The sequence below is a fragment of the Neolamprologus multifasciatus genome, chromosome 12 (assembly GCF_963576455.1).
Source record: "Neolamprologus multifasciatus chromosome 12, fNeoMul1.2, whole genome shotgun sequence".
NCBI lineage: Eukaryota > Metazoa > Chordata > Actinopteri > Cichliformes > Cichlidae > Neolamprologus > Neolamprologus multifasciatus.
In genome coordinates this window covers 20283334-20304013 of record NC_140450.1, presented here as the reverse complement: position 1 = coordinate 20304013, position 20680 = coordinate 20283334, and the positions used below count along the sequence as shown (strand labels likewise).

The following is a 20680-nucleotide window of genomic DNA, read 5'->3' as shown; positions in this document are numbered from 1 at the left end:
TTATCCATTATTACAGATTTTTGTTCTATACACCCAACAGTGGACAATATCTACTGTTCTATTTTTTGTTATTTCTATTTTTCATATTTTTGATCTGATCTATCGTACCACTACAGATCATCCTATTGGGCAGAGCCTGAATCATCCCAATCCCAATAGGATGGTCAAAGCCTGGATCAGCTGATTGATTTGGTGTTTAAAATGCTTAACACGTAACTACTTTTAACTAGAGAAATGTCATTTCCCATTTTGGCAACTTTATTAATAGTTTTTCTTATTTATTCTTTCTTCTTATCTTAGATTATATACTAATTATATCACTAACAAGTTCTAGTGAGATAACTTGAAGTAAGCACACACGTTAACAGTAAATCTTATAAACCCGTTTGAAATACTTATAATACCTATTGATTTGTGATACAATCTTTGAAACTTTTGATTTTAAAAAAAATATCCAGCTTTTAATTTTATTCAAACACGTATAACTTCCGGTCTGGGGTGACCGGCGGTCGTACACAGTAAAGCGTGGCTGCGGCTCCTCCCCCCTCGACCCGAAAGTCCTCCGCTGCTGCTAACTGAACTGCGGAACCACAGCAGAGACTCAGTCCGCTGCTCGTCGATTTTCAGATGGAAGTTGATGTGTAGTGGTTTCCCCGAAGGCCTCCATGTCGAGCAGGAGCTTATGGACTGCAGCTAAGATAGCTAACGAGCGCAAACACAAGTTGTTAGTTAATGTAATACTAGCTAGTTGCGTCGTTTGATAGCCACCGCTAACTTAGTTAGCTAGTCTCAGTGGTATACGACGTCAGTTTCAAAACAAAGCACGCAAAACGAAGAAAATCAGATCCAGCTGTCACCTCCAGAGTAGGTGGTGGCCAGACAAGCTAACTCGGTTGAAGTCTGTCAGTGACTTAAGGTATATTACGCCACCTAGACGCTGTTTTGTACTCTCCATTAATGGCCAATTAACGTTATTTTGCAGACCTTAAGTTGAAGAACGTTTCTGCAACCGTATTTTAACTCAACGAATCCAGCAACTAGCGTCGAGCTACGTGGTTGCACTGATACGATCAGATTCAACTTTTCTTGTAAACTTGGAGTTAAATGTCCGAGAAGAGTTCATCGTCCAGTTCGGATGAGGATGTGGACCCGGAATCCGGGCAGCCCCTGGAGCTTGGAGGCGTCCTAAGCAAGGTAACTTTAATTCAATCGGTGTGCAAGTGTTGCTGCACTAGATCACCTGCTGAGCGCGTGTTGCAGCTTTGTAACTGTGTACTTCATGTCTTGTGTGTTTACAGTGGACAAATTACATACACGGGTGGCAGGACCGATGGGTTGTGTTGAAAAACAATACTTTGAGTTACTACAAGTCGGAGGATGAACGGGAGTACGGCTGCAGGGGCTCTTTGTGCCTCAGCAAGGCAGTCATCACAGTAAGTATTTAAACTGGCCAACATCACAGCGAGCTTAGCACCTGTTCAGCATTTCAGTAAGTGAGGGCTCATAAGAGGATAGTTGTTTCTCTAGTAGGTCTCCCTGTTTTGATCCCATCTTTTCTTATTCTTAGCACACGCTCTCCATTTTCTTCTAAGATAGAAAGGTGAACATTAACTTATATTGAGGCTGTGTTGAGATTACAGATAGATATTTGAGCATACCAAGGGAACATTCCCTTCATGATCATAGCGCTATCAATTGTTCTTGGCCCTTGTTATCTACTATAAATTAGCGTTTGCCCACGGTTTCAGATGTAAGCTTTGACCACACACTGTAGAGGTTGGACCTACATTCTTCCTATTCCGGCCTCCTGTTAGTCAGATAAACTGAGACCTACCACCCTGGTTAAATATTCACTGCTCTCTCTCTCTCTGATCATACCAAGTAGAGAAGCCAAACAATTGGTTTTACTGTAATTTGCGCAGCTGTGTTCAATAGGATTACACGATTTTTAAAAGTACAACTTAAGAAGGTCACAGTGAGATCCTGCTGCTTGTTGGTGTGAACATAATATCAGTTCTTATGCTTGTGCAGACCTGAATGGAGCACGATTGTTTTTATAATTGCGCTATAGTAGCCAAACCAAGAATGTACACAGTTTTATTACACATGCTCACAAGTAATTGGAGCAACATGACCCAAACTTTTCCCTGCCTCTATTTTTTTTTTCTCCCCTAAAGCGGGGTCTAAGGACTCAGGAATGCACAAACAAATCTTTGCTTCTTAGCTCCCCGTAACAGCTACACACTGATACACAACTTGTAAGTAAAGACCGACACCAGAAGCTCCCATTGATTGTACATGCCATTGCATTTTCCCACCATTTATCAGTTTTAAGAGTTAATCTAGTATAAGTAATACTTAATATTTGTATATCTTGTATTAAATATTATTAGATCAATCTGATGCACACAGATGCGTTGTAAAATGTCACAAGAAGGAAAAGTTAGGATCTGACAATGACTAAGACTTATCAGTGGGCTGATAAGACTTTTAGTGAAGAAATGTACACGTTTGAAAAACCAAAAAAAGCTAATGCCGTGTAGATACAGCTGTGCTTACGCAAAGGGGAAGAGAACGTTCCAGTCATAGGGAAAGTGTTATAAACTTCATTGTAAAGGGAAGGTTTATGGTCTGTGCCTGATGCAGCAGTGCAAGATAAACTGGATTTGTCAAAGCTATAATCATGGCTGGATGGGCACAAAGTTGCACACACCTTTATAGTGAAAATTTAAAACCGGAGCACTTTTTTCATATCCGACTGTTTCTGGTAAGGGAATACGGTAGCGCTGATTTTGTTAGGAACTTCAGTAAAAAGCATTTGAGGGTCATAAAAATCCACCCCATGCTTGTGCCCATTCTAAATATACAAGCTGTGAAATGCAATACCAGCGTTAAAGCATTACTACAATGTTACATAAAGTTTTGCAGGCTGACACTAGATGTCCAGAGTTGTGTGTTGCTGTTGTCAGTGGCTGCAAATAAGCCAGCACATGAGCAACATTCAGCAAATCTAATTAAACTTTGGCAGCATACGATTTTGTCAGCTGACAGAGCAGCTGTATTCAGAACACTGCTGAATAGGAAAAATGGGGGTGGGGACAGACGGAGATTGAACCCCACTGTGTCTTACTTGTTGCAGATCTCTTCTCAGCTGTAAGCAAATTCCAGTTTCAGAGGAAAGGAGGGAATTCTTTGTTGCACATGTTTTGGTGCCTGAGGCGGTTAGTGGCTGGAGCTGGGTGGGGTGTGTTGTAGAATGTGGAAGTGCAATAGTTGAAAGATTTGGCTGAGAAATAGACGGAAATCTTATGATGACCTTGGGTCAGGCAACAGTGTGCTGGAATAATCTGTTTTATGTAGCGCTGCTCCACTACGGTTGTTAAGGGCTACGACAGCAGGCTCAAGAAGACATCATCTTCTAATTAAAATCCCTCTTTATTCCATGGCATATGCATTTCTGAGGCTGATTAAGTCCATATGTGTCCGGAATGTGTCATTGTTAGTAATCCTTTGCCACAGACAGAGAGGTGCTAAAGCGGGATTTTGCTCTCATTTGCTCTCATTCCTTAGAAATGTTATTCATTAAGGGAAAATGTTATTGAAATTTGTATTTTGATATTCAAATTTCTGGTTATTTTATTTTCTGACTCATGCACTCTAATAACTACCCATGCGCTCTGCCTTCTCTCTGCACAGCCTCATGAGTTTGACGAGTGTCGTTTTGATGTCAGCGTGAACGACAGCGTTTGGTACCTCAGAGCCGAAGATCCCGAGCACAGACTCCAGTGGATTGAGTCGATAGAACTACATAAGGTGAGCAGTTTGGTGATTTTTCTTTTTTCTGCATATTTTAAAATAAACGTTCTCCTTAGCTTCTTTTGAGATCATTGTTTGCCTGTCATACAGACCTTCTTGGGATTATATTATTTTTGCATGCGAGCTGCATTACCTTGACAGATTAATTTTAGGTAGCATGAGTTCAGTTCCTGTTGTCATCAGAGACAGCAGGAACTTGTTGAGAATCAGAAAAGTGTTTCTTAAGCAGTATTGTGTTAGCGTTTTTTCCTTTTTTGGTTGATGTAATCACTTAAAAATAGTTTTGCTGTCCGTGTTGTTGGGTTGTTTTTTTTTGTTTTGTTTTTTCAGCATTGGAGTTGAATTTGGGTTCAAGGCTTGTTTCTTTCTTTTTTCCATTTTTTGGAACAACAGAGTTTTATCTGTTTCCTTTCTTAGTGAACAGGGTGTGGCAGGGCAAGAATCAGACCCATACACACATACTGAGAGCTCTTTACCCTGGGAATGTGAGGAATCTGAAGAGTCAGGGGTTGATGTGGGGATGTTGTTACATAGTAGGCAGCTGTTTTCTCTGCAAGGACATCTGGTTAATGGTATATCACCTCTGAGCATAAAGTTTGTAAAACAAATTGGATATGGTTCAGGTAGTGTCTGAAAGGTTGTATTTAGGTGTGTGTGTGTGTGTGTGTGTGTGCGCATGTGTGTGCATGTGTGTGTTGGTATTTTGGACCTTCATTTTATGAGGCTGAGACTGTGTGTGTAACTTCAGATCACATGACTTCAGACTATTGATACACAGTTGCCCCAAGGCCTCTACTTGGAAGCGGATTGTGGGGTTAGTCAGGGAACTTAAGGTTTAACTCTGAGTTTTGGGGCAAAAGTTACAAAGTTACCGGAGGTATTCATTTGATTGTGTGTCTCACTCAGTGTCTCGGCTGATTAAAGCAGTTGTTGACCATAAAAGATTTTTTTCAAGTAAGTCATTTAAGTTAGTGTTTTTTTTATACTTGTCCTTTACTTACTTCAAGTAAAGTTTAAGAGTAACAGCAGGTTATACATTTTAAATTCGATACATTTCTTTCTAACCTTATTCCTCATTGGTCATCTGGAGAAAACACTGTCTCTTTTATGTAAACACGTTCACAGCTTCCTTCCCCAAAACTGTGGTCTGTGTAAGACGATAACCAATGTGATGGCACCATACCACGTGGCGTGATAATAGTTGTTAGGCACATGCCTGCAATATCATCTGTAAAGAGAACGGGGTGACAATGGTGGAGCTTCCAGTTCTCATGTTCTCTGGCAAAAGCCAGTCGAGCGGCATGGTGCACAGGTCCCACTAAAAGACACTGGACCCTCATGCCACCCTCATAGTCTGTTTCTGACAGTTTGGTTAGAAACATGTACACGAGTAATCCTCCAGAGGTCATGTTAAGGGCTCGCTCCATCTGTTTGTTGTTGCATAAAGGAGAAGATCCTGCTGCAGAGTTGATGACCTTCTACAGCCCTGTCTAGATCTCTTGTTGTACCATCTTGTCTCCTCCACAGTCTTGAGACACACCATACCTTCTGTGGGTGGTAGTATTTGTGACTGTCACCTCCTTAAGTAACTGGAGTCCCTGTGTAGCCTAAATAGGCTGCAGGTGCCATTTCATACTAGCAGAAGTGACAAGGAAAGAGGCCACCAGCTGGAAATCTATTTTTTGGGGGGTTTGTTGCCTCTCCGGTGCACCTGTTGATACTTTCACTTGAACAGCATGCTTCCTAACTGGACAGACTGATATTCCTGAAGTTGAATGGAGATTTGTTGTTAACTTACTACTGCCTTTCTTTAAATTGCAGTGCATTACATCGGTGGTACATTAATTTCATGGTCCATGCCAAAATGATGTATAATTTAAGAGACTTGTTTTTATAGTGGTTCTTATTGGAGCGCAGTGAACACGCACCATTCAAAAAACATTCACTTATTCATGAATTCTCATAAGCCGTGCTTCTCCACTGAAGAGTGCTGTCGGTTCACTTTGTGAGTCCTGCTGGATGGTTTGGGTGTGGGTGTGAGTGACCTGAGGTCAGCAGTCCATTAACAAGGGTGTGAGAGTATTTCAAAGTTAGTCTGAACTGTAACCCACAGCAACCTCAGTGAGCTTAATGAAGCACCACCTCAGCATTACTGTAGTGTTTGTACTGCTCCCAATTGGAAAAAGAAGGACTTGCATCATGCAGTGTACACTATGTGTAATATTGTTGTCTGTGTTTCCAGGCTAACTAGCATACACTAACGTTTCTGCTGAAACTCTAAAACATGTGCTATAAATATAAATATTTCATTTGTAGGTTCTTTTTCTGTCCTTGTCCTCAACACTTCTTCACAACAATAGAGCACACACATAACAGCATCTTTCCAGCATCAGTGTGATAGCAGTGCATTTCAGTTGAAATCCTTGAAGGTCACCCTTTTCTACTTTGTGGCGTTCTTTTTTTGTGTGTGTGTGTGTGTGCCACTTTCATAAATTCGTACAGGGCAAGTTAATAATCAGTATTTAACAACTCTTAATTTGCTTTAATGTGGGGTGACTAATGATTCCAGCTTCCAGCTTTTTCACCCCAAAAGCAAATATATGTATATCACCGTGGCAAAATTAAGCTGGTCAGAGGTAGTTTTTGTGCAAATCCATTTGTATTTTTATGTGTGGGTGTATTTGTGTTGGTGGTGGGAAAAGTCGTGCTAAATGTGGGGACGTTAAGTGCAGCTCTCGATGAATAATACATTTGTTTAATCGCCTGTTCTCACAGCAACAAAAATCAAGAGGGACACATAAAACTCTCCTTTGCACAGAGAAGGCTGATCCATTTAGGAGCATTCAAATGGGTCATATAAGGGGGGGGGGGGGGGGAAGAGAATACTTACTGTTTTATTTGTGGGTTTGCTGCCACTTCTTTGGGATGGTTTTGAGGACTGTCTGAACTTCACTGGTCCCTTCACATCTCTTTGTAAAGGATAGATAAAAGGAAAGAAGTAGATGGAAGTAAAGCTCCAGACAAGTATTATCCCCTGCCTCCCACTCTCTGCTGCTCTCTCTCTCTCTCTCTCTCTCTCTCTCTCTCTCTCTCTCTCTCTCTCTCTCTCTCTCTCTCTCTCTCTCTCTCCTCTCTCTCTCTCTCTCTCTCTCTCTCTCTCTCTCTCTCTCTCTCTCTGTTATAATATACAGTATGCTTCTTCACTCGCCCACCCATACTTTATTGGTTTATTACACAAACAGCCCCAGACAGCCTGCATTTCGCTCTCATGCATACATGCATGCACCCTTCATTTTCACCCTTCTCTCGCTCTTACTCTTCCATGCAAACACACACAGTCACGGTTGCTTGCTCAGTGATGGATGCCGGACATAAGGATGGACAAGAGGAAAAGGTTTCACATATCAGGGTGTGTGGTCTGTTGATGGATGTGTGCAGCCAGAGTGGAGGGCATGTTGGTGTTTTTGTCTTTGAGCCCATGTGTGTGACTGTAAAGGACTGACTGACAGGGGACTCTGTTTCACTACCAAGGAATTTAGAAGACTCCTTCCTTTGACTGAGACGGTGCAGCTAGTGTCTGCCTCGTCTCTGTTCGCTACGGAGGAAATGACTGCTTTTCTCTGTTCTTCCTTTGCTTCTCTTGTAGCTCTGTTCTTTTACTTGATGAGCTGAGCTAAAGCCTGCATGGCTTCTCTTCTCCTCCTCCTATTTCCTTTTGTTTAATAGTGAGGTGTGTCCGGGGAAACGGGAATACCAGATTAAAGCTTCTGAACTGTCACAACATTGGGAGTGTTGGGGGAAGCGGCTGGCCATGTTGAGGCCAGCAAACCGCCGGGACTGCCGCAGTGTCCTGCTCTGCTTTGGCTGTTGGAATGGCCGGATGGTGGGCTTTTAGCACTTTGGCATGCTGCTTGCTCCCTGTCACCCATCACTAAAATCTTTAATTATGATGCCAGTTTTATGGCAATAAAAATGATGTGATCCATCTCTTCCGTCGTCCCCACTGCATAAATTTTATTGTGCTTGCATGTAGTGTTTTAAATTGAGATATAAGAAGAATTAGTCTCTTTAATGAACTTCACTGCATGCCAGCCTTAGTCACTATTAGTAGGAAATTAGACCGAAACTGCATAGCTGAGTGCTGACATTTATTTTTCTAAAGAAGCAATAACCTCAGATGTATCGACAATCTGAGGAGTTTACATCACATTTACCCTCATTTCATCAGCATCAACATTATAAAACCTTCAGATCAGGACGCCATTTCATTCGTTGAGAATGAGTGGAGTTAAGTTTGCATGGTTGTCATGCAACATAAAAATGCCAGTCTCTGGTCACAAGTTGGTCTCATCATTGCTTCATTGCACTTTACTGCTTTCTCTGCTTCCAAATTAGCAACACTGTAAAAATAACATCTGTCATCCGCACAAAATAGTAATTATCACATTTGATTGACAATATATAATCTGCATTAGCAACAAATGCAGAAAATAATAAATCTATTTTAGATTGAAGGCTCTAGTGTTTAGAAAGCATTGAGGATGTCGCATTTCACTTAAAACTGGATTTTTAGTTGGGATATTATTATATTAGCAGTTTAAATCAGCTTTTGCAGTATTTATTTATTTTTGCATTTATGTATTTGTTTTTCTATTTTGTTGTAAGATATCTGTAACACTTTTTGCCAAGACTTTATTAACCCATGTAGCTCTTAAGTGTAGTCACTGGCTTTCTTAATAAGAATTAATACATTTTCATGTTTTGTTAAAGTCATTATTACTCTAAGACATCCATCAGCAAATACCGTTGCTATGGAAGTTATGTGGATATTGATATTTGTGGCTCGGCATTGACACGCTGAAGCTTTGCTCTCTGTGGGTAGAAATTTAGAAAATCTTCTCTCTTTTTTAAGTTGTTATGTTTACATTTTGCTGGCTATCCAGTGACAGCCAGCCCGAAAGCAGAAGATTGTTTTAAAACAAACAGTTGCTTTGACTTTGGACTCTCAGTGCATTTGTGTGTGTAGTCTGTGTCATTACAGTGTGCAGTTCAATGAATGTTGCTGTGGTTAGTTAGGTGAAGGTGCTTTATTGTCACTGTTTTGAATTTAAATTTGTTCTGTGGTGTTTTTGTGTGGTGATAATGTGTGTCTTGTATGAAAAATACAAATGTTGTAAAAGGTTAATCACAACACTGTGGTAGAGGGGAGGAGTAAATTTGCTTGTTACTTGAATCTTATCTTTGTGTAGCTTTTGAAACAGAGAAGTTATATACTGCTTTGTACTAAATACATGCTTTAATATGTCATTTTTATCGTGTTTTGAGATTGCCTGTCCAGCTCGTTCTCACTAATGTTACATCTCGGAAACAATTCACCACGACTTTCGAAGTGCTTTTGGACATAATTCAAGAATTCATAAGTGAACAGTATGTTTTTACAGCAGCCATTTTAATAAGAAGTGATAGATAAACACACATAAATCACTTAAATTAAAGCATTGTACCTAAACAGTACAAACCTTCAGTGATATTTTAATCACCTCCTATTTCGTTTGAGAATGGCTGCTGGAAAAAGGTTCGTGACTAAGATTTAGACAAATATCTTCAAGAAATTCATTGACATTTGATAACTAAGAGGTCGTGTGCAGACAGATACAGATGTAAACTGCAGCTTGACTGCTTGCAGAAGGCATGCAACTGTGAAGCAATAACCGTGATGTTAATATCACAGCAAACTCTTTATTGAGTGATTTGAGTTTTCTGTTGCTATGGTTTTAAACACTTAGATCATTACCTGGTTGCCGCTGTTTAATGTTGGTTTTCTCAGTCTCTTACTGTGGGATATTACAGCAGAGGAATTCACGTGGGCGTGGACGTCAAGATTGTCACCTGATCCCTCTTCAGTTTGCTCACTGTCGTTAGGAAATTTTTCTGCATGCCAATTAGCCAACGGAAATAGCTTGCAACCATGTCTTAATTTTGAAATCAAGTGGAAAATTGGACATAAAGCCATGACTAAACCTTAGGAAATCACCTGAGAGTCTTAAAACATATTACCACCATGGCAAAAAAATGTTTCCGTTTATGCTGTGTAAGGAAACTTGCGCATTTAAATGAGAGGCTTTAATAATATGGGTTATGAAGTTGCTGTATGTATGGATACTTTGACAACTGTGTGTGGCATGTACAGCTTTAGAGATTTTTGGCTGGGTATTAACACTTACTAAACTAAAATGTGTATATTACATATTTATATAAATCTCTTTTTACTTTGCTGACTCAGTAGTCCAGTAATCGTGAAGTCATCAGTTTGCCGTTGCAGAACGGATGTCATCACTGCCACTCCCTAAATCCTGGTCATAAATCAATTTTGTCATTTCAAATGAAACGATACACTGCATGTTAGCACACACATCACAATAGTCACAAGAAACCCTTGTGAAGTTACTAAAGTAGCTTGACAGTTATTTCCACGGTTACTCAGCCACCAGGTTTTGGGCCTAAAGGCTGGGTTTCTGCATGTCTCTTCGTCAGCCTCGGCCAGTCTCTGCAGACTGTGAGGGAGTGTTTCTGTGTAGGTGTGGGTCCTGCTCGGGTCCAGCTCAGCATTAGTCAGGAACTGAGCTCCCTATGTCTAACTTTGATGATCACCAGGTTTTCTTATTATATTGCAGTTTGTTTAATGTTTTATGTGCCTTTTTACTGATCTTTTGTTCCTTCCTCTTTGTCTCTTCACCTTTTTGTTTTGTGTCTCTCTTGCTGTCCTCCCACATTCCCACGCACCTGCAGGCTGAGTCCGGTTACGGTTCAGAGACGAGTCTGAGGCGTCATGGTTCCATGTTGTCTCTCACCTCAGCAGCTAGTGCCTTGTCTTCCACATCTACATCCTCCTTCAAGGTAAATCATAGTCATCAGTGACTGAGTTGAAAGATGTGGTTAAGCGAGACTTTTTTTTTCTTTCTTTCCTTTTATATTTTTTTCTGTTTGCACCTCTTTGTCCTCTCTCTCTCTCTCTCTCTCCCCCTCTCCCTCCCTCCCTCCCCCCCCCCCCCCCCCCCTTGCTCAGAAGGGGCACAGGTTGCGTGAGAAACTTGCAGAAATGGAAACTTTCCGAGACATCCTGTGCAGACAAGTGGACACCCTGCAGAAGTACTTTGATTCCTGTGCCGATGCCGTTTCCAAAGATGAATTTCAGAGGGACAGAGGTATACCGGTTGTTGAGCTTGCATAGCATCAGATTTACTTCAAAAATAGATGTACATTTGTTTTGCGTTGCCTCTGTTTGTAAAACAGTGATCTCTGGAGCAGTGTGGGGGAGTTGGCTTTGTTGTTTACTGGCAAAGCAAAGGAGAACATTAACAGAGATCTTTTTTTTATCTGTTTCATGCAGTATGAGAGTAGGTAATGCTCATTGAGAAAGGATTCAGAAATCAATAACTTAACAAGACATTATGTGGATTTAAATTTGTTGTCAGGTTTTTTTATTTGTACTTTATTTATTGAATTTGTATTACAATGCAGACACAACCCTAATTGTTTATTTGCACGAAGATATTTAATGTGTTACCTACAATTATGTGGACGTGGATTATTCAGGGGCATGAAATAGGTTTTAAAATATTAAGTTATACACTAATAACTATGCAGGGCAGGGAGATGAAGCTATGACTGCTTGTTGTTTTCTAACTAGTAGAGGATGATGACGATGACTTTCCCACTTCTGCGAGACCTGACAGCGAATATAATCACAACAATAATGGCAGCAAAGAGAAATGTGAGTCTATCTGTAAATACTCTTTGACTCTCCATTGCATTACTTGGCTTGATCATAACAGATTTAGTGTAAGTGTGAACACCATTGTTTATTTTTCTTCTTGCTTTCGATCTTCCTCTCTGTGCCAGTGTTTTCTCCTGCCAGTCCTAAAGGTATTAATGGGATAGACTTTAAGGGTGAAGCCATCACTTTCAAAGCCACCACAGCAGGCATCCTCTCCACTTTGTCCCACTGCATCGAGCTGATGGTGAAACGAGAAGACAGCTGGCAGAAAAGACTGGACAAGGTACGGCTTTGGACTAAGAGTAAAGTTTCCCCAATGGGCGTGTCTGCAGCCACCGCTGTGGGTACTGCTGCTGACTGAGGAGCTGAGTGTTGCTTCCGTTTCCCTTAAAGAGCTCGATGTTATCATTTGGGCTCTGTCTCTGAGGTTGTGATGCAACACTTGGTTGTCTAGACTTGATAGTTACAGTATTGCAACATTTATAATTAAAAAGGTACAGTTTTTGTTTTGGAAAGGTTACAAGGTGATTCTGTATTAAATATATAGCTTTGACTAAATAGTGTAGACTTGACTCTTTAGGAGTTATTCGTTTAGATGTGCTTTTCTTATCTTTCAGTCTTTATTTTTCTTCAGTCTGTGTGCGTCTTCTATTAAGTGGTTCATTATTCTGGGATTCTGCTCTTGCACTTTATATTCTATGGGAAATATTAAGGTCTCTTAATGGAATAAACTGCTTGCAAGATGCTTTGCAGTTCAATTCTTCATCCAAGCACCTGCTGTAAATGCAAAGCAAATCTCATTCATTCCGAAAGGAGACTGGAGACTATGCTCAGGCAGCAAGAACAATCATTTCAGCCGTCCTTATAATCCAACTATCCACTGAAAGGTTTAATGTAAACTTGCTACCAAGCATCATTGGCAAATATGGGTTGATAAATGCATGGATAAGTCAGACTTCCTATAACGCACTCATATTCATTAATATTCAGTGAGTGGCCTGTGTCTTTAAAGAAATGCTCTTCAGAGCTCATCATATAATCCGACCTCGTCAAACCAGTTTTTTTCCCTGTGTAAGGTAGGTGTGCTCCTGCCCAGCCCTCAAAGCCAGGAAGCCTTTTACAGTTAGAATACCTGAGTGACACTACCTCAAAGTTATCAGTGTTTTGATGTATATTAGCATACACTCAGAGGACCTCACACTTGAAGTTTACATTAGAAGATGAGTATTCGGACTTCAAGGAAAAGTTTGCTAAAGCGAACGTTACAAAGGAGGATGACAGAGCTGCTCAAACACCAGACACAAAAATGGATACCTCTGCAGACCCACGGCCATTTCTTTACAGTAGGTCTCTGTATGTCAGGGTCCTGGTTGTACACAACTTACTGCAGTATCACATTCTGGTTATTTTGTGTTTTCTGGAATATATCTACGCCTCTCTTTGCACTTTGTTCAGTTTCTTTGACTTTGTGTCTTATTTTTCTGCATTTAATAGTATCTCTTTAGAGCTTAATTGTTTTGTATTATAGATGAGCCTGTTTGATTCAGCTTACCTGTTGTTGTTTTTTTGTAATACTGTATGTCAAAACTTTGTCTTAATTATCTTTTTTCCTGCAGTTAAAGTTGTTAGACTGTATTTTTGTTCATTTTCTTTTGCAGACAGGCGATTTATTGCATTCCTGTCATTTTAAGTGATAGATTTTATTATAATAGTGACACTGGAATATAGTCCAACTTCTTTAGTTCTCTATTCAAGCAATCATTGAGATTATTTGTGTGAAATGACAGTTTTTGTCCCTGACAAATAACATTATAGACCCACAGTTAACATATTTAAAACTTGTTTAACACATGGCTGAATAATGGAGTAGTTTACTTCGCTTTTATAATAATTTTTTTTTTTTTTTTTTTTTTTTAAATCACCTGTCATGTTGTTAATTTAAGCATAGTGTTTGGTGTGACAGGAAATGTTTCCACACAAACTCCTGACAATGTTATGAGAATGAGGCTTGGGACATTGTCTGAAGTAAGACATAACACACAACAGGAAACAGTGTATTTCTGTCCCCACACTATTGAAAAAAACTCTGTTTGGTTTTGGGGAGGAAGTTGCCTGTATAAAAACGACACAGGAGACCTTTCTCTTGCGGTGAATTAAACAGGCAATTCATGTGCTTGGCTGGAAATCACACCTTTTTTAGCAGGTTAAAAACTGTTTAAAGTAGAATCGGACTGCAGTGGACGGTTGTGTTGTCGCATGCCCTTCTGCTGGATGACGTCAAGAAAAGGCTAGGGCTACAGTGCTGGTTCAATGGGTTTCTGTGTTTACACGCTCTACGTTTTTATTCAAAGTTTCAATACAGCTGAACTAACCATAACAGCATCCTCTGTGTGTGTGTGTGTGTTTATGCAGGAGCTGGAAAAGAGGAGGAAAGTAGAAGATGCCTACAAGTCTGCTGTGAATGAACTAAAGAAAAAGTCACACTATGGAGGCCCAGACTACGAGGTACAATGAAATCAGATGAGCTGAACGGATTAGATAAAAACTAGATGACGACAGTAGGAAGATTTCCTGATGTTGCACATCCCTGTTGTTTTTAATCTTGGGTGAGGCTTTTCTCACAGGAATCACAAATTCTGACATTGTGTGCTTGTTATTGTTTGTTCACAGGAGGGGCCCAACAGTTTGATCAATGAAGAGGAGTTCTTTGATGCAGTGGAAGCTGCACTGGACAGACAAGACAAGATAGAGGAGCAGGTGTGATGAAGACCTAAATGGGCCTCACAAAGTCAGGACATGTTTTAAAAACATGAATCTCCAATAAATTAATCTATAAACAAGTGTCTATTTCTGTTTACTGTTTCCCTCAGTGCCAGTCAGAGAAGGTCAGAAAACCTCGACTAACTCTGGCTTCTCCTAGTGATGCCTACTCCACCATCGGTACACACAGATTTGCCAACAAGGTGCGCAGCATATTTTTATTGTCACTATACCTTTCGCCCTATTCCTATCCCACTGTGTTGAAATTTAAGGCTACAAGTTGCTGCTCTTTTCTTTGCCTAATGATTCCTGTAAAAATCAAAGGCAGCTTACAGCCGGTGTGAGCGGCCTACTTGGTGCTGACTCCTGAAAAATTACTCATGATGTGGCCATGTGTCATCTTAACTGTTTATCGTCTTAACTGTTTGGCAATCATTTTGTGCTCACTGCAGTGTTTTTCAAGAGCTAACATGATGGCTTCATATGAATGCAGCCTACTTTAGCAGGTTGTGGTTGTTCTTCTCTGCTCTGCTGCCGTGGTGTCTTTTTCAGTTTTTGTTGTTTATTCCTTTCTTTTTCAACCCTCTCTCCGCTGTACAGCCCTATAGCCACTCTTCTTCCTTGTCCTCGATCGAGCTAATCAGTGCTTCAGATGACATTCACAGATTCAGCCCTCAGGTACTGTGCTTGGTCAGCTAAGAGCAGCCTGCTGCTTTCCATGACAATCAGAGAGAGCATGAGCAAACGGCATGTCTACTAACCACTCGCTCCAGGTTTTCACTAATATTTTGCTTTACATTGACCCATGGGGGAGGGGGGGAGGGAGATCTACCTAGTCAGAGTTGAAATTTTCCGAGAGAGCAGGTTGAGTTGTCCTTACCACAAAGTAGGTCTTCTGTGCATGTTAGGAATTTGGTTCATTTCCACCTCCTCCTTTCTTCACTGCACGCTTCTCCTTCCACAGCATGAACAGACATGAATCCAGGCTAGCTTTGCACTATATTTTTAACTCGTTGTTGAGATGTTAAATAACACCCCAAGCAGTATCAAGTGCCTAATATTTATTTGGCTACTGCTTTGTAGATAATGTATTTGCTTAAGACATTCCTGTGATTCTGACACACCAGTAGTTTTCCTCATGCCTCCTATGTTGTTAAACAATAGCAGCACAGGTGGAAGGTGTGTTGATTGGTCAGGGCTGTAAATCATTACACCTGAGCATAGGAACCTCAGGTTCCTCTAACTGTGCCTTGTTGGTAAAAACAGGAGAAGACTGCCTAACATATCATTAAATCAATATCTGACTCTTAGGTGGAAGAAACTGTGCAGAATCACATGGCTTACTCCATCCAGGAGGTGGGGGGCGATGCCAACTGGCAACTGGTAGTAGAAGAAGGAGAGATGAAGGTGAGGAGAGAGAATGCTGTGAATATTTAAATCTCATTCACATTTTAAAATGTACTGCAGTAGTAACTTATTTGTGCTACAGTGAAAAAATACGCCGCTGACATACACGGTGATTTAAAACTTTTAAAAGCCTGAAAAAAAAATCATCTTAGTTTTTAGTAACGGGTGAAGTTGTTAGTGTGTTTCTAACATTTTGTCTGTGGTGCTGTGTAACAGGTATACAGGAGGGAAGTGGAGGAGAACGGCATCGTCCTGGATCCCCTCAAAGCGACACATGCTGTGAAGGGGGTAACTGGACATGAGGTCTGCCACTACTTCTGGGACACTGCAGTCCGATTGGACTGGGAGAGTAAGATCTGTGTTTTAGTCCAACATATTATTGCTATTTGACTTTCCTTGCGTTATTGCCATGACCTGATGTGAACTCTCCCTCCCACAGCCACCATTGAAAATTTCCACGTTGTGGAAAAGCTCTCTGATAATGCCATTATTGTGTACCAGACACACAAGGTATACTGAGTGCATGGTGCCTTTTCATCAGTAGCATTAAACGACCTGTTTTTGATTGATTTGCCTGCTGAATTTTGTCTTTCATGTTTTAGAGAGTGTGGCCTGCCTCTCAGAGAGATGTGCTGTATCTGTCAGCCATCAGGATGATTCCACCAAGAAATGAAAACGACCCCGACACATGGCTGGTCTGCAACTTCTCTGTGGACCACGATGACGCCCCTGTAAGATTAACCCTCTGAGGCTTACATTGTGTTGTTTTCCATCATGTGTTCATATAACCGCCCAACTCTCTGATACCATTCAGCGACTGAGTGGTGTTAAACATGCTGTTGTGCCTACTCTGACACAGTGAGTGATTACATATCAGGCTCATTGAAATCTTGGTATGCTTCTGAATGATGAAACAGTCCAAATATAACACTAAGTTAGCAGTGCCAAGAGAAGTGAGGACTTTGTGAGACAGTCTCACAGTTACTGCCTCAATTCTGCTGCTATAAACACACAAGTAAGTTTCCAGGATAAATTTCCAACTCGGGGAGCCATTTGCTGTCATAAACACGCTCTTTCCTGGCAACTGTTGAGATGCTTAATCTGTCTGTGCCTGCCTGCAAAACACTGGAGTACAGTATCTACAGCATTATATACTGTGGTTAGTTTCAATGATAAGAAACTTCCACCTACAAACAGAAAGCAAATTGGGATAATAGATTTTCACTGTTAGATTCTGAAATCAACACTTTGTGTCCCCCTATCAAATCAGCCTTAATGAGTCTCTTCTGCATATATTATGTTAGTATGCACACTAATGTAAATAGCAAGTAGATTGTTGTCAGAGAGTAATTAGGTCTGGATTTGAGGTTTAATGCATTAACTGTGTGTTTGTCAGACAAAGACTGCTTTGAGCTTGTTTATATTTGTTTACATCAAAGTACTGTGTTTAGTTCATTAAAGCATTTACAAACATCGTGATTTTTTTAAACAAGACTTTTTTGGGGCGAAACGGAAGAACAGCATTAATCTTACTCACCCTGTCAGTTCATCTACAGTAAGAGTTGTGTTAGCTTGGGGGGTTGTTTGTATTTTGTTTTTGATTATTATTATTGTTGTATTTATTTGTCTATTTTAACTTTCAGCCCACAAACCGGTGTGTTCGTGCCAAAATCAATGTTGCCATGATCTGCCAAACGCTGGTCAGCCCACCAGAGGGTGACAAAGAAATAAGCAGAGACAACATCATGTGTAAGATCAACTATATTGCCAATGGTAAGTACCTCTGAAGATCATCTAGTTTTGATCTTAGCATATGTGCCTGAGGCAAGATCAATGGCCAGCAAAACAAAACCTGTGTAGCAACAACAATCCTGCTACAATGCAACCTACTGTAAATGCCAGAGGCTCCAACCAAACCTCAAATCAGTTTTTCAGTTTTACTCAGTCTGCATGTGTCCCTACACATACAGTGGTGGGAAATGATTATTGTATTATTATATTATTATTATTGTAAATGTGCGTTCTTGAGCAGGAGGGTTTCTAGTGCTGTGAGATTTCAGTCCATTGCAGTGTAGTTTGTTGCTGATGCTGACTGTGGTCCCAGCTGCCTTCAGATCACTAATAAGCTCCTTCAGTTTAGTTTTGGGCTGATCCATCACCTTTCGCGTGATCATCTTCACATCATGAGGCATAATCTTGGAGCTCCAACCTGAGGATGACTGTTGGTGCGATTATTTAGAAATTAAGAAATGTATAACCATCAATATGGTTATACATATTATGATATGTATAACCATATACGCGATATGGCAGCCTCGCTTCTGTCAGTCTGCCCCAGGGCAGCTGTGGCTACAACTGTAGCTTGCCTCCACCAGTGTGTGAATGTGAGAGTGAATGGGTGGATGACTGGACGTGTAAAGCGCTTTGGGGTCCCTAGGCGGGACTAGTAAAAAGCGCTATACAAATACAGGCCATTTACCATTTACCATCAGTCACTGAGCTTCTTGCTGATGGTCTTGTAGACAATTCCAGCCTGTCTGCAGGTCTAAGATCTGGTCCTTGATACCCTCTGGCCACTCTTTGGTCTCACCCATGGTAATGGAGAGGTTGGAATGGAGTTTGTGGACAGGTGTGCTTTATACACCGAACAAGCTGCTTTCTGCAAATGACTGACTGACTGATTGTTATCAGTGTGGGAGACAGAAATCTGTCTGGATTGTAGAGCATCAAATACTTACGAGTCAATGACGTGCAAAATGATCTATAACATTTGAAGATCAACATTTGAAGATCACTAGAAAAACATGTAACATGTTTTTCTAGATTTTTTGCCCGATATTTTGTCTCTCCCCTTCAAAATGAAACTACCATAAAAGTTAGAAATTGTTTGTTTCTTTGTAAGTAGTCAAACTCAAGTTCATTATTGCCCCACTTAATATGAAAAAACACTAGGCAATAAATGAGAAAAGCACACATCGAATGTTTGAGCTGGCACATATACATATATCAGCTGGGTTGATCTTCGGATTCAGTTTAAATGGTTCAGACAAAGATATTATAGTTGATTTACATATACAGACAACAAAAGGCCTTAAAAGAAAAATTATGTATCGAGTAGTTTCAGTGTATCTGGATCCAATGTGACAATCTTCAGCTTGGTAACATCTTGTGTCACAAGTTAAAAATGAATATACACCTTTATCCTCATTTGAAACAATCTGATATCAGCATTTTTAAACTTTGTACAGCTGCTCTGACACATGGATCACACAGTCTGGGTTTCTTTGAAATTTCAGTCCAGGCTGCATCTTCTCTAAGAGGTTGTTACATAAAGGATCGCTGCAGGGTGAATCTTGAGCCAGTTTATTGCCGGGGATGCTGAGCAGTTCAAAGGATGTTCATTTAATAAATCTTACATTTCCTTCTCCACTAGAGGGCACCTCTAAACAGTTACAACTCTCTGTGCACTGAATCACTGAGTTATTGTTAATTGTTTTATCATAAGTCAGCAGTAACACATTGGTTTTTGTTTTCATCTTTGTCTTTGTTCCCCCCTCCTCACTGCTGTGTGGCTGCAGTAAACCCCGGAGGCTGGGCTCCAGCATCAGTACTCAGAGCCGTGGCCAAGAGAGAATATCCCAAGTTCCTCAAACGCTTCACCTCCTACGTCCAGGAGAAAACTGCTGGGAAGCCTATCCTTTTCTAAATTTAAACAGGTAACCACAGAAACACACTGTTATTAGCAGCAGGATCTTCTATACTTAGTTGTATTTGTATTCTTTTGTTTTGTATCCTGACTTTACTACACTGTCTGAGATATTTCCTGGTTGATGTTGTATCTGTTATTTCGAATCAGCCAGCAGATCCATAGACTTACTTCAATTTATTCTCTGTATTCTTTTAATCCTGCTCATTTCAGCTTTCAGAGGTGCCAAGTTCACCTGCTGGGGAGACTGCGTTGTTGAAGTGACTGTTGAAGATCACATGACCATTCACGTGTCACCGCACCATCAGGACGTGCTGCTTGAAGATGAGACTGCTTTTGGCCCTAATGGATCAGTAGTTATCATCTTAGATTGTAACCTGTTGGTCATGGGTTTATTTGTACGTAAGCTGAAACATTTCCTAAACAGTCTTCAAATTGTTACCGATAATTTGCTTTTTGTTTTTTATTTGTTTTTTGTTAGGGTTTTTTTTTTGGGTTTTTTTTGTAAATTGTTTTGTACATTTACTATGATTAAACTTTTCTTGAACTTTTGGGGGGGTTTGCTCTAATCACTAGTATTACAGCTACTTGTTTTGCTGCTGCTAAAGTAACTACCATGAAAGAGGAAAGAGAACAGATACTTACAGTGAAAGCACAGATGAGGTGTGGTACACTATTTCCTCTTTCTTGCCTTTTGCTGATCCTCTTGTGACAACTCTTTGTAGTTTGATGGGGGGTCAGAGCCTAAAGCTTTGAAGTCTTTACATTTCTAGATTGTTATAAAGTAGCTTTCAGAGAACACCGTGGACACAATGTATTGTACAGATAAAACAGTAAGATTTCAAATAGATTATCAATTGTGAGAAATGTGAATTGACTCTTAAATGCTTGAATTTGATGACAGAAATGGGCAGATTAGATACAACAAGAGTGATGAGGAGCACTTACTAAGTCTAATTGACTTGTGTTGGACAATATTTTCAACTATCCAGATGATGTCGTTAGGTAGATGCTAAGTTGCGGTATTTGCATGTATTTGTCAGTCAGCATGCTGTTGCTGACAGATATTTGCAAAGGACCGGCCCTAGTGTCTGGTTTGAAGATTCCTCTCTTTCTTTGAGAGCTGAATGAATACATTTTGTACCCTCTAGGTTTTCTCATCTCTATTTTCAGACCCTGGTGAGGCAGGGAAAAGAAAATCTTTCTGTTCACTC

The 20680-nt window shown here is 40.4% G+C and overlaps 1 protein-coding gene across 5 annotated transcripts; it reads left to right on the top strand.

The window, feature by feature from the left end:
• Positions 1 to 527: 527 nt before the first annotated feature.
• On the top strand, positions 528 to 20590 carry LOC146506903 (ceramide transfer protein-like). 5 transcript variants are annotated; one of them, XM_085181393.1, is made up of 19 exons: positions 528 to 864; positions 983 to 1194; positions 1299 to 1433; positions 3697 to 3813; positions 10606 to 10713; positions 10883 to 11021; positions 11507 to 11590; positions 11719 to 11876; positions 14006 to 14098; positions 14264 to 14350; positions 14464 to 14556; positions 14954 to 15031; positions 15665 to 15760; positions 15977 to 16109; positions 16200 to 16270; positions 16363 to 16491; positions 17404 to 17533; positions 19339 to 19476; positions 19680 to 20590. In XM_085181393.1, the coding sequence occupies exons 2-18, from the start codon at positions 1105 to 1107 to the stop codon at positions 19464 to 19466; spliced, it is 1869 nt and encodes a 622-aa protein (XP_085037519.1). In that variant the 5' UTR covers positions 528 to 864; positions 983 to 1104; the 3' UTR covers positions 19467 to 19476; positions 19680 to 20590. The 5 variants fall into 5 exon arrangements, with proteins under 5 accessions (XP_085037519.1, XP_085037520.1, XP_085037521.1 ...); XM_085181394.1 differs by having other exon boundaries at positions 528 to 1194; positions 11510 to 11590; XM_085181395.1 differs by lacking the exon at positions 14954 to 15031 and having other exon boundaries at positions 529 to 1194.
• Positions 20591 to 20680: the final 90 nt, after the last annotated feature.

Bases quoted from the DNA above. Each gene is read 5' to 3' on its own strand.
- LOC146506903 (XM_085181393.1), top strand. From the start codon at position 1,105: ATGTCCGAGAAGAGTTCATCGTCCAGTTCGGATGAGGATGTGGACCCG. The intron at 1,195-1,298 runs GTAACTTTAATT...GTGTGTTTACAG, and splicing joins TTGGAGGCGTCCTAAGCAAG to TGGACAAATTACATACACGG. The intron at 14,099-14,263 runs GTACAATGAAAT...GTTTGTTCACAG, and splicing joins ATGGAGGCCCAGACTACGAG to GAGGGGCCCAACAGTTTGAT.